The 13035-nt window shown below is 44.4% G+C and overlaps 1 protein-coding gene across 5 annotated transcripts in view; it reads right to left on the reverse strand.

Moving 5' to 3' along the window:
* Window positions 1–13035, reverse strand: part of irag2 (inositol 1,4,5-triphosphate receptor associated 2) — a 184640-nt gene that overhangs the window by 115683 nt on the left and 55922 nt on the right. For all 5 annotated transcript variants that reach the window (XM_086009980.1, XM_086009978.1, XM_086009979.1 and 2 more), the window contains 3 exons: window positions 5264–5427; window positions 3747–3852; window positions 2624–2783 (listed from right to left, as the gene is read on the reverse strand). In XM_086009980.1, the coding sequence (XP_085866106.1) occupies window positions 2624–2783; window positions 3747–3852; window positions 5264–5427 (430 nt within the window). The remainder of the gene's footprint in view (window positions 1–2623; window positions 2784–3746; window positions 3853–5263; window positions 5428–13035) is intronic.

The raw sequence follows: 13035 nt of genomic DNA on the forward strand, positions 1-13035 counted from the left end.
AAGCCTAGTTTACTCAATCTCTTCTCATACGACAGTCCCGCCATCCCAGGAATCAATGCAAAGTACTCATTTAGTACCTCAGCCATGCCCTCTGCTGCCATAAGATCTCCTTTTTAGTCCCTAATCAGCCCCAACCTTCCTTTGACTGCCCTTTTAGTATATTTATTTTAAAAATTGGGTTCCGTTTTATGTTAGTTGCTAATCTATTCTTACTCTCTCTTTGCCCCTCTTCCCTTTTTTAGATCTTTTGTACTTTCTATGTTCAATTTGGTTCTTCACTATATTATGAACCTTACAATTTTCATCATGTTCCAGTTCTGACGAAAGGTCACCGACCTGAAATGTTGGGGGAATTTTAACCCCAAAAAACGGGGGAAAAGTTAAAACACTGAATCCCGACCCCAAACTGCCCACTTTCGGTTTTAATGGGGGTGAGGCGAGGTGGGGCGATGCGCGAGCAGCCAATCCACTGCCAAATTTAACTCTGGCCAGTTCGGTTTTCCAGGCCTCAGGCAACCCGCCAGCTAACGCAAGGTGATGACAGCTGGATCCAGGAGGTGAGTACCTTTCCACTTACCTGCTGGATCCAGCGTCTCTGCCTCATCTGCGATCTGATCTCTCTCTCCCTCCACCCCTCCTAAAACCTCCTCCTTGTGCCCCCCACCACCTCCGGTGCCCCCCACCCCCCAAATCGCCTCCCCCCTCTGGCCTCAGACTACAACTCTCCCCCCCCCCACCGATCCCTCCCTCCCTTCTCTCTAGAGCTGCTGGCCTACCCGCCTCCATCTGGCTGGCTGCGGGCAGGCAAACAGAGCTTTGAAATGTTACAATAGCAAAATACTGCGGATGCTGGAAATCTGAAACAACAACAGAAAACGCTGGAAAAATTCAGCCGGCCAGGCAGCATCCGTGGAGAGAGAAACAGCGTTAACGTTTCAGGTCTGGGACCCTTCATCATTGAAATGTTAATCAGGCCCTGCTGTTAAATTCGGCCGGGCCTGCGGGAAACCCGTTCTCCCGGGTTTCCCAACACCTGCTTCCCCTCCAAATTAAAACTCCAGCCGTTAGCTCGGTTTCTCTCTCCACAGATGCTGCCTGACCTGGTGAGTGTTTCCAGCATTCTCGGTTTTAATGTCTTGTTGTTTTGGTTGGAGGAATCGATGTGTTGCGTTCAGCCTATTTGATTGTGCTCTGCTCACCACCTCCAAACAAAAAGTAGGTTGACGTTGAGATTTGCTCTAACCTCCCTAAAATATGGGCGAGACAGTAATAAGCTGCAGTCGCCTCGACATACAGCTAATTGAAAGTTCACACAACTAGAATGTAATGTTACACCCAGCAAGTGTTTCCTCTAGGCTTGTTTTCTTTGAAAGAAAACCTTTACAAATTGACCTTTGAATAATGAATAGGTTTTGACACTCAAAATACATTAAAACGTCTTGAGTGTTTTTTCACGCACGGACGGACATTCATTTATATAGCGCCTTTCACGACCACCGGACGTCTCAAAGCGCTTTACAGCCAATGAAGTACTTTTGAAGTGGAGTCACTGTTGTAATGTAGGAAACGCGACAGCCAATTTGCGCACAGCAAGCTCCCACAAACAGCAATGCGATAATGACCAGATAATCTGTTTTTAGTGATGTTGATTGAGGGATAAATATTGGCCCAGGACACCGGGGAGAACTCCTCCTGCTCTTCTTCAAACTAGTGCCACGGGATCTTTTATGTCCACCTGAGAGTTTAACGTCTCATCCGAAAGATGTATATGTATGGAAAACCAATACCAAAAGGCCTCATCTGCCCTCTCATGTGGATGTAAAGATCCCATCTCGAAGGACAGGAGAGCTGTCCCGGTGTCCTGGCCAATATTTATCCCTCAACCACCTTCAAGAACAGATACATCTCATTGCTGTTTGTGGGAGCCTGCTGTGCACAAATTGCTCGCCGCGTTTGCCAACAAAACAAGGGCCTGCAACATTCCAAAAGCAATTCATATATTCACAGAATCACAGAAATTCACTGCACAGAAGGAGGCCATTCGGCCCATCGTGTCTGTGCCAAAAATTCATTGGCTGTGAAGCATTCCGGGACATCCTGAAGGCATCACAGACACTACATTAATGCGAATCAGAGTTAAGCTTCAATGATTTATACCTAGAATAAATGCACGCCTTACTTCTAGGGTGAATTAAACAGATCAATGTTACAAAAATCATCACCTGACCAAAGTGTGCCCATGAATCTTGCTCAACTTTACAGCAATATTCAACTATTAAGTAAAACTTACGATTTACACACCGCACCTGTACACCATTGGTTTTCATTCCCATTAACTGAAGGCAAGGTTCAGTTTCTAATCTCCTCCTCCTCTAAGATTCAAATGCTCACCCTTTGAAGTCTTAGAATGTTGTACAAGCAGTTTCAATCCATCTTCCAAGAGAAAAAATTACTAAAAATATTCATTATTGCAAATGGCCAAACAGGATTTTTTTTAAAAACACGTTGCTTTTCCTGTTCAGTAACATTTAGCTTGCTGCGTGCTCAGGAACACAAGAGAACAATTCGGACCACTTTCCGTTCAAACCACAGGCTGTGGCGATCCATTCTGGAGCTTACTTACTTTGCTGTTGGTTTAGTTGTTGAAGTGCTTCAGCTGTGCCCGATAGAGCTTGATTTATAGACAGGAGGTTCCGCCTCTCAACACATGCTTCCTCCCGCTCCTGCTGCAGCACTTGTGTCTCTGTGCAGACTGAGGCAAATGTAGCGTCCTTGTTACAGACCTGAAGAACAGCATGAAAAACTGGTTTGCTGTGCGCTCATTAGGTAAAAAAATTATACACATACACACATTTCACATATAGATATTAACATATTATAACACACACGGTCAGCTGTGGCTCAGTGGGTAGCACCCTCGCCTCCGTGTCAGAAGGTTGTGGGTTCAAGTCTTACTCCGAGGACTCGAGCACATAAATCTAGGCTGACACTCCAGTGCAGTGCTGAGGGAGCGCTGCACTGTCGGAGGTGCCGTCTTTCGGATGAGACATTAAACCGAGGCCCCATCTGCTCTCAGGTGGACGTAAAAGATCCCATGGCACTATTTTGAAGAAGAGCAGGGGAGTTATCCCCAGTGTCCTGGCCAATATTTATCCCTCAATCAACAGAACAAAAACAGATTATCTGGTCATTATCACATTGCTGTTTGTGGGACCTTGCTGTGTGCAAATTGACTGCTGTGTTTCCCACATTGCAACAGTGACCACAATTTGAAAAAGTACTTCATTGGCTGTAAAGCGCGTTGGGACACACACACACACATATATATATATATACACATATATACCTACATATATATACACACACACTCGCTATAAATACACACAGGTTATGGTTACTTATGAAAGTGCAACTAGGTTCTGATGCAGTTCCTTTTGAACTTTTATTAAAAAAAGATTTTTGTCAGTAGGTTTTTAAGACCAGTTAGCTGAAATAAACCCTATGGTTAAAATTGATTTTAAAAATACACAAACTGCTTTAAAGGCACAAGCATCCACCCACACCATCCACCCACACAAGCTCTCTCACTTCCTTCAATACCGAACGCCACAAAACTTCAAAATAGCTCACCAGTGAAAGAATTATTCTCAAACACTCTAGGGCATTAGCGCTTTAAAAAGTCAGAACAAAAAACAAAAAAGGGGCACGCCAACCATTACAGGCACTTTTGAGAGACACAAACTTGCCTCTTTTTGCAGATCCTCAAGCTGTTGGCTAACTTGGTGCAGCTGAAGTCTGTAGCCAGCTGCCGCTTTCTCCGTTAGCTGTTGCTGTGCTTCGAGCTCGTGCAGCCTGTGGGACCAGCAGAAAGCCACAAGTTCACGGTGACATTTAAGCAGCACACACCTGCGTAAGGGGTGGCAATTCCCACGTACTAGGACCCTCCTAAAGCACTAGTATCACTGCACACTTACAAACATCAAAACTCAGCAGCGATCTGCTGCACTCTCCCCCCATTCCTCCAACCATTAAAACACCACAAGCTAAACGGCCCTTACAGAAGTGATTCCGTTTCTATGCTTCCATGTATGTCACTGACAAGCTAGTAAACACAATCCCACTGCTTTAGCAACTCACACAGCACTCATTATCTTTTCTTTATATTTCCTGTGTTAGTGATGTGTTAACACAGACTGCTAGAAGCTTGGAACAACTGCTGGAATTTTTCTTGTAAATTTCAGTTCTACATAAATGCAATGAAACATTCCCCATTAGATTGTAACAGTGATTTATTACTGTGGAACAACAAATACACTAATTTAGATAAAATATTGAAGAAAGTTTTATTGGTACTCCACAAGTCAACACCACGTCCTTTGGCACTAAACTGGGGAAGAGCGGGGACGGCTGGTGCGAGAGGTGCGAGTGTCGCGCAAGCAGTTAAGACGCATTGTTGGGGATTTGTAGTGGATCATTACCCTGCATGCAGTTTGTACTGACTGGGAGTATTTGATACCAACACTGGGTACAAAGGGAACACAGGAACAGGAGGAGGAGGCCATTCAGCCCCCTCGGACCGGTTCCGCAATTCAATTAGATCATGGCTGATCTGTATCTTAACTAAATTGCACCTTTACCCACCTTGGTTCTGTAAATCCTTAATACCCTTACCTAACAAAGAACCATCAATCTCAGTTTTAAAATTTTCAATTGACCTCCAGCCTCAGCAGCTTTTTGGGAGGAGAGTTCCAGATTCCCACTACCCTTTGTGTGAAGAAGTGCTTCCTGACATCACCCCTGAACAGCCTGGCTCTAATTGTAAGGTTACGTCCCCTTGTTCTGGTCTCCCCCACTAGAGGAGATAGTTTCTCTCTATTTACCCTTTCAGCTGACTTGGAAATATATCGTCATTCCTTCATCGTCGCTGGGTCAAGGTCCTGGAACTCCCTCCCTAACAGCACTGTGGGAGTACCTTCACCACACCGACTGCAGCGGTTCCAGGCGGCGGCTCACCACCACCTTCTCCAGGGATGGGCAATAAATGCTGGCCTTGCCAGCGATGCCCATATTCCATAAACAAATAAAAAAAACTCCTTTAATCATCTTTAACCCCTCAATCTTCTATATTCACGGGAATACAAGCCTAGTCTATGCAACCTGTCCTCATAATTTCACCCTTTAAGTGCCTGAAAGCAGAATCTTCATTATCCAGCAAGCCACCCGTCCAAAACCAATGAATTATTTCCGATTTCACCGTCCACACCTGGTGACTTCTTTCTTCTTCAGGTGCAGCTGCTCAGTTTTGCTTCTCCGAAAGTTGCTCGCCAACCTTACGTACTCCCGGTCTGCGGCCAACTTCTGTTCCTCCAAGGCACTGATGTTCCGGAGCCATCGCTGTCTTCTCTCCTGCAGATTATCCTTCAGATGCTGAAACAATATGAGAGGGAATAAAAAAAGGGCAAACCGACCGCTCCGAGAGGGGTTTGTTATCGAGGAGACCAAAATCAAGGCGCGCTGGTTGAGAAGGGCAGTACTGCTGAAGCAGCTTTTCCATGGTCCCATCAGCCACGTGAACGACATGGAACATTGCTTTGCACTTCGGTCACATGCAACAAGGTGCCAGATCCAGGTGCTGCTGATGGGAGTGTGGCTAGCGTCACCGCTAACAATGACTTGCATTTATATAGCGCCTTTAACATAGTAAAGCGTCCCAAGGCAATTCACAGGAGCGTTATCAGATAACATTTGCTACTCAGCCACACATGATATTAGGGCAGGTGACCAAAGGGACAGTTTTAAAGAGTGTGCAGGGACAGAGGGACCTGGGAGTTAATGTGCATAGGTCCCTGAAGGTGGCAGGACATATTGAGAGAGAGAGTGGTTAACAAAGCATATGGGATCTTGGGCTTCATAAATAGAGGCATTGAGTACAAAAGTAGAGAAATTATGCTGAACCTTGATAAAGCACTGGTTAGGCCACAACTGGAGTATTGCGTTCAGTTCTGGTCACCACACTTTAGGAAGGATGTGAAGGCCCTTGAGAGGGTGCAGAGGAGATTTACCAGAATGGTTCCAGGGATGGGGGATCTTAGCTCCAAGGACAGGTTGGAGAAACTGGATTTGTTTTCATTGGAGCAAAGGAGGTTGAGGGGTGATTTGATAGAGGTGTACAAGATTATGATGGGTTTGGATAGGCTAGACGGGGAAAGGCTGTTTCCACTAGTTGATGGTACAAGGTCTAGGGGACACAGATTTAAGGTTTTGGGCAAGAGATACAGGGGGATGTGAGGAAAAACTACAGGGATAGAGCAGGGGAATGGGACTGACTGGATTGCTCTGCAAAGAGCTGGCAGACTCGATCGGCTGAATGGCCTCCTTCTGTGCTGTTATGACTCTATGATAGGTTTTAAGTCACTCCTTAAAAGGAGAGAGGTAGAGAGGTTTAGGGAGGGAATTCCAGAGCTTAGGGTCCAGGCAGCTGAAGGCACGGCCACCAATGGTGGGGCGAATAAAATCAGGGCGCACAAGTGGCCAGAATTAGAGCAACACAGCGATCAGAACATTCTCCAAGTCCGCTCAATGAAATCAATCTGTCCCTCCCAAACTATGGCATGTAACAGGATTGAACTCAGCTGGGGGTCAATTTTAACTTTCATGGCTGGGCGAAAAACAGGCGGTAGTTATTCGGCCGCCCGTTTTACACCCCACCTGCTTTCCTTCTCCATTGAGGCGTGAAACACGTCAGCAGATGTGCAGAAAATGGGCGATAGCAAAATGATTAAAAAATTACCCCCAGCATTTTTTTTTTTTTTTTTAAAAAGCAAAAAAAAAAGATTCTATTGTGCTTTCCCTCCTTCTCACTACACCCCACCCACCACCTCACCCCCACAATGAAATTAGGCAGGGCGTAGATTTGAGAAGAATGATATAATTAACTAAAAATACATAAAGCAAAGTATATGTCGATGAAAGCAACTTTTCTTCATCTGCTCAATTTATCGAACAGGTGGAGTTGCAAGTTAAAGTAGGGAAATTCAAGTCAACCAGAAACAAGTTAGGTTAGCAGTTCTGACGAAGGGTCATCGACCTGAAACGTTAACTGTTTCTCTCTCCACAGAGGCTGCCTGACCTGCTGAGTATTTCCAGCATTTTCTGTATTTATTTTAGGTTAGAAGAGGGACAGGAAGTGGATGGTTTATAAAATTATTGGATTTGACCTGCTGCTCCCTACAAGAGAAACAAGTACCGGACATTCTGCCATGGGTAGTAATTTATGCAGATAAATTGCACAAATATTCACACTTGTTCCACTCATGAGGTTCCAGGTGAGCAGGATCGAGTGCCAGAGCCCTGGGAGGAGATTTGCCAGCTTGCCTCCAACATAGGGCTGGATAAAGAATTCTTGGGAAACTGCAGAAAACACACGCACCCCACCGCCCCCCCACACGCCCACCCCACCCCCCCACATGCGCACCCCACCCCCCCATGCGCACCCCACCCCCCCATGCGCACCCCACCCCCCACGCACACCCCACCCCCCACCATCAGGAACATCCTCCCTGCATCCACCCGATCCAACCCCTTCACAATCTTATATGTTTCAATAAGATCGCCTCTCATTCTTCTGAACTCCAATGAGTAGAGTCCCAATCTACTCAACCTCTCCTCATATGTCCATCCCCTCATCCCCGGGATTAACCGAGTGAACCTTCTTTGTACTGACTCGAGAGCAAGTATGTCTTTTCTGAAGTATGGACACCAAAACTGTATGCAGTATTCCAGGTGCGGTCTCACCAATACCTTGTACAACTGAAGCAATACCTCCCTATTTTTATATTCTATCCCCCTAGCAATGAAAGCTAACATTCCATTGGCCTTCTTAATCACTTGCTGCACCTGCACACTAACCTTTTGAGTTTCGTGCACCAGGACCCCCAGATCCCTTTGTACTTCAGTGCTTTCCAGTTTCTTGCCATTAAGATAATAACTTGCTCTACGATTTTTCCTGCCAAAGTGCATAACCTCACACTTTCCAGTATTGTATTCCATCTGCCAAATCTCTGCCCACTTAATTAGCCTGTCTATGTCCCCTTGCAGGTTTTTTATGTCCTCCTCACGCACTACTTTCCCTCCCATCTTAGTATCATCTGCAAACTTTGATATGTTACACTCGGACCCCTCCTCCAAATCGTTAATATAGATTGTAAAGAGTTGGGGACCCAGCACTGACCCCTGTGGAACACCACTAGTTACCGATTGCCAGTCTGAGAATGAACCATTTATCCCAACACTCTGCCTTCTTTTAGATAACCAATCCTCTATCCATACCAGAATATTACCCAATCCCGTGATTTTTTATCTTAAGCAATAATCTTGTGTGGCACCTTGTCAAATGCCTTTTGGCAGTCTAAATACACTACGTCCACTGGTTCCCCTTTATCCACCCTATATGTTACTTCCTCAAAGAACTCCAGCAAATTTGTCAAACATGACTTCCCCTTCATAAAACCATGCTGACTTTGTCCTATTAAATTATGATTATCCAAATGTCCTGTTACTGTCTCCTTAATAATGGACTCCAAAATTTTACCTACCACAGATGTTAGGCTAACCGGTCTATAGTTTCCAGCCTTTTTAAATAAGGGTGTTACATTAGCAGTTTTCCAGTCTGCCGGGACCTTTGCTGAGTCCAGGGAGTTTTGGAAAATTATTACCAATGCATCCACAATCCCTACCGCCACTTCCCTCAAGACCCTAGGATGTAAGCCATCAGGTCCAGGTGATTTATCCGCCTCGAGTCCCATTATTTTACCGAGTACCACTTCCTTAGTGATTTTGATCGTGTTTAGTTCCTCCCCCCCTATAGCCCCGTTTGTCCAGTGTTGGGATATTCTTAGTGTTCTCTACTGTAAAGACTGATACAAAATATTCATAGTGTTTTTGCCATCTCCATATTTCCCACCATTAATTTCCCAGTCTCATCCTCTAAGGGACCAACATTTACTTTAGCCACCCTTTTTCTTTTTATATAACTATAAAAACTCTTACTATCTGTTTTTATATTTTTTGCTAATTTACTTTCATAATCTATCTTCCCTTTCTTAATCAATCTTTTTGTTATTTTTTGCTGTCTTTTAAAGTTTTCCCAATCCTCTATCCTCCCACTAGATTTGGCTACCTTATATGCCCTTGTTTTTAGTCAAATACTATCCTTAATTTCTTTACTTAGCCACGGATGGCTGTCTTTTCTTTTACACCCTTTTCTTCTCAGTGGAATATATATTTTTTGGAAGTTGTAAAATAACTCCTTAAATGTACACCACTGATCATGTATCGTCTTACCCTTTAATCTATTTTCCCAATCCACTCTACTCAATTCCACTCTCATACCTTCATAGTCTCCTTTATTCAAGCTTAGCATGCTTGTTTGAGATCCAACCTTCTCACCCTCTAATTGAATATGGAATTCAACCATGTTATGGTCACTCATTCCAAGGGGATCCTTTACTAGGACATTTTTAATTAATCCTGTCTCATTACACAGGACCAGATCCAAGGTTGCTTGCCCCCTGGTCGGTTCAGTTACATACTGCTCAAGAAACCCATCCTTAATACACTCAATGAACTCATCCTCAAGGCTGCCCTGCCCAATTTGATTTGATTTGTCCAATTAATGATAGTTAAAATCCCCCATAATTATAGATGTTCCCTTATTGCAAGCCTCAACTATTTCCTGATTGATACTCCATCCAACAGAGTTGCAACTGTGACTATGCCCACTAGTGTTTTTTCCCCTTATTATTCCTTACCTCCACCCAAACTGTTTCATTATCCTAATCTTTTGACCCAATATTATTTCTTTGTATTAGTGATACCTTCCTTTATTAACATAGCCACCCCACCTCCCCTTCCTTCCTGCCTGTCCTTCCTGATCGTTAAATAACCTGGTATGTTTAATTCCCAGGCATTGTCACCCTGCAGCCATGTTTCTGTAATGGCCACAAGATCATACCCATATGTAGTTATTTGTGCCATTAACTCGTCTATTTTGTTACGAATGCTACGTGCATTCAGATAGAGAACTTTCAAATATGTTTTGTGACACTTAGTTCCTGCTTTTGCCCTTTTTATTACTTTACCTTTTACTCCATACCTTCTGCCCCTTCCTGACACGCTCTGGTTTTTAATTTCCCCACTGTTACCTAAGTCTATGACCTTCTCTGCTGTCATTTTTATTATTTGCTCTCTAGGAACCTCCCCCCCACTAGTTAGTTTAAAGCCCTCTCTACAGCCCTAGTTATATGATCCGTCAGGACTCTAGTCCCAGCACTGGCCAAGTGAAGCCCGTCCCAACGGAACAGCTCCCTCCTGCCCCAGTAAAAGATCCAGAGATTATTACCCTTGAGGTTCTGTTTTTTAATTTGACCCCTAGCTGCTCATACTCCTTTAACAGAACCGGCTTCCTAGTCCTATCTACGTCGTTTGTACCAACATGGACCATGGCAACTGGATCCACCCCCTCCCACTGCAAGTTTCTTTCCAGCCCAGAGGAGATGTCCTTAACCCTGGCACCGGGTAGGCAACACAGCCTTCGGGACTCTCGCTCTCGGCTGCAGAGAACTCTATCTATCCCCCTAATACTATCCCCTACCACTACAACATTTCTATTTACTCCCCCCTCTTGAATGGCCCCTCATTCCACGGTGCTGTGGCCAGGTTGCTCATCCTCCCTGCAGTCCCTGCTCCTGTCCCCACAGGGAGTAATAACGTCGAACCTGTTGGACAAGAGCTAGTGCTGCAGCTCTTCCAGCTCTACCTCCTGGATCCCCGTACCTGCCTCACTCATAGTCACACCGTCCTGTCCCTGACCATGGGCTACATCTGAATTAATTAACTTCATAGGTGTGACCACCTCCTGATACAGAGTCCAGGTACTTCTCCCCCTCCCTGATGTGTCGCAGTGTCTGAAGCTCAGACTCCAGCTCATCAACACGGAGCTGGAGTTCCTGTAGCAGCAGACACTTGTCACAGACATAATCACCGCGAGCCTCAATGGGGTTCACCGGCTCCCACATCTGGCAACAGTAACACATCACCTGCTCCATTCTATGTAATTAATTAAATTTTTTATTGTTAGTTATGGACACCCCCTGCCCGATTTTAGATGCTAGTATCCCCTTTAATTAGTTGGATTTAAATTAAATCAATCCCTCTAGTTACACCAGTTAAATGGTTCAACAGTCACTCTGCACCAGAAAGGCCTTATTAACTCCAACCCACAGAGTTAAAGTTTGAAAAGAGCACCTAACACCCCACTTACCCTAAATCACACTTACCCAAACTCAGAGCACTCTTTGATGACTCGCACTCAGTGCTTGCTTGCACTAGGGCTGGTCTTTTTGTACTGTTTGTTTGTTTACAGCCAAATGAGTCACCCCTGCTGATTGGTTAGAAAACTGGTTTCCACTGCCTGCTGTGCCAATTTACTCCTTCTGCAGTGTAACCTTGTTTTACTCCTCTTAAACCAACAGAATCCCAAATATTTAACTTTTTCCCTTTACTTAAACTGCTTAAGTAATCTTATCAAGAATGATTTAAAGAGAAATAACAATTAAAGAACTCTCACACTTACCCAAACTCAGCATTCTTTGATGACTCGCACTCAGTGCTTGCTTCCTACCACCGTTGTTAAGCTGACTGGTCTATAATTCCCTAGACATGCTCTATCCCCCTTCTTAAATATCAGTATTATGTTAGCTATCTGCCAGTCCTCTGGCACTACACTTTTTTATAATGACTTATTAAATGTGTAGAAATGCCTCTGCTATCTCTTCCCTAGATTCTTTTAAAAGGCATGGATGCAATTCATCCGGACCAGGGGTTTTATCCTCTTTGATTTTGATGATTTTATTTAATATATCCCCTCTTTTATTTTAAATGCTCTTATCTCATTACTAATCTCATCATCCAATGTCATGTCCACCTGTTCTATCTCCCTGGTAAATGCTGAAGCAAAATAATTATTTAATATTTCTGCCATCTCTCTATCGTTACCTGTGGTATTATCCAGTCTATCCCTTACTGGTCCTATTCCCATCCCAACCTTCCTTTTTTATTGATATGCCTGTAAAATGTTTTTCTATTTTGTTTTATGTTCCTTTATAATTTAATTTCATAGTTCCTCTTTGCCTCCCTAATTGTTTTTTTGACTTCTCTCCTAATCTGTTCATATTCTCCCTTATCATGCACTCCCCTGCTGTCTACGTACTTAATATATGCCTCTTTCCTTACCCTCAATTGTTCCCTTATGGCTTTATTCATGCATGGAGTCCCATTACTGTTTAGTTTGTTCTTTCCTTTTAGTGAAGATATTGTTCCTGCACTCTGTTGAACAGCGTTTTAAATGTTTCCCATTGCTGTTCTACATTGTTGTTTGCCAATATTACATCTGCTCATTATCACATTGCTGTTTGTGGGAGCTTGCTGTGTGCAAATGGGCTGCCATGTTTCCCTACATTACAACAGTGACTACAATGCAGAAGTAAATCATTGGTTGTAAAGCACTTTGGGATGTCTCGAGGTCTTGAAAGGTGTGCTGTAAATGTAATTCCTTCAAAGTACCAGCTCCACTCAGGGGCTGAGTTACAGCTCATCCACTCCGTCCAGTTTGGCACCAATGCTGAACTTGTGCGGTGCAACTCGAGTGAACAGAATCTGAAGTGAAGCACAGCAAGACTATGCCCTCAGAGTTGTCTCACTCCTCTTCCCTCTGGCATCAGGTCAGGCGTTGGATCCGGATACAGTGGAGCTGAATTCATACCACACTGGAGCTGTACAGGTACACAGTCAGTCATAACGACACAGAAGGAGGCCATTTGGCCCATCGAGTCCATGCCAGCTCTCTGTAGCGCAATCCAGTCAGTCCCATTCCCCCGCTTTATCCCCGTAGCCCTGCAAGTTTATTTCCCTCAAGTGCCTATCCAGTCTCCCCTTGAAAACATTGAGTGTCTCCGCTTCCACCACTTCCGTCGGCAA

The sequence above is a fragment of the Somniosus microcephalus genome, chromosome 17 (genome assembly GCF_052327205.1).
Source record: "Somniosus microcephalus isolate GS21.2 chromosome 17, FLI_Smic_1.0, whole genome shotgun sequence".
Taxonomy (NCBI): domain Eukaryota; kingdom Metazoa; phylum Chordata; class Chondrichthyes; order Squaliformes; family Somniosidae; genus Somniosus; species Somniosus microcephalus.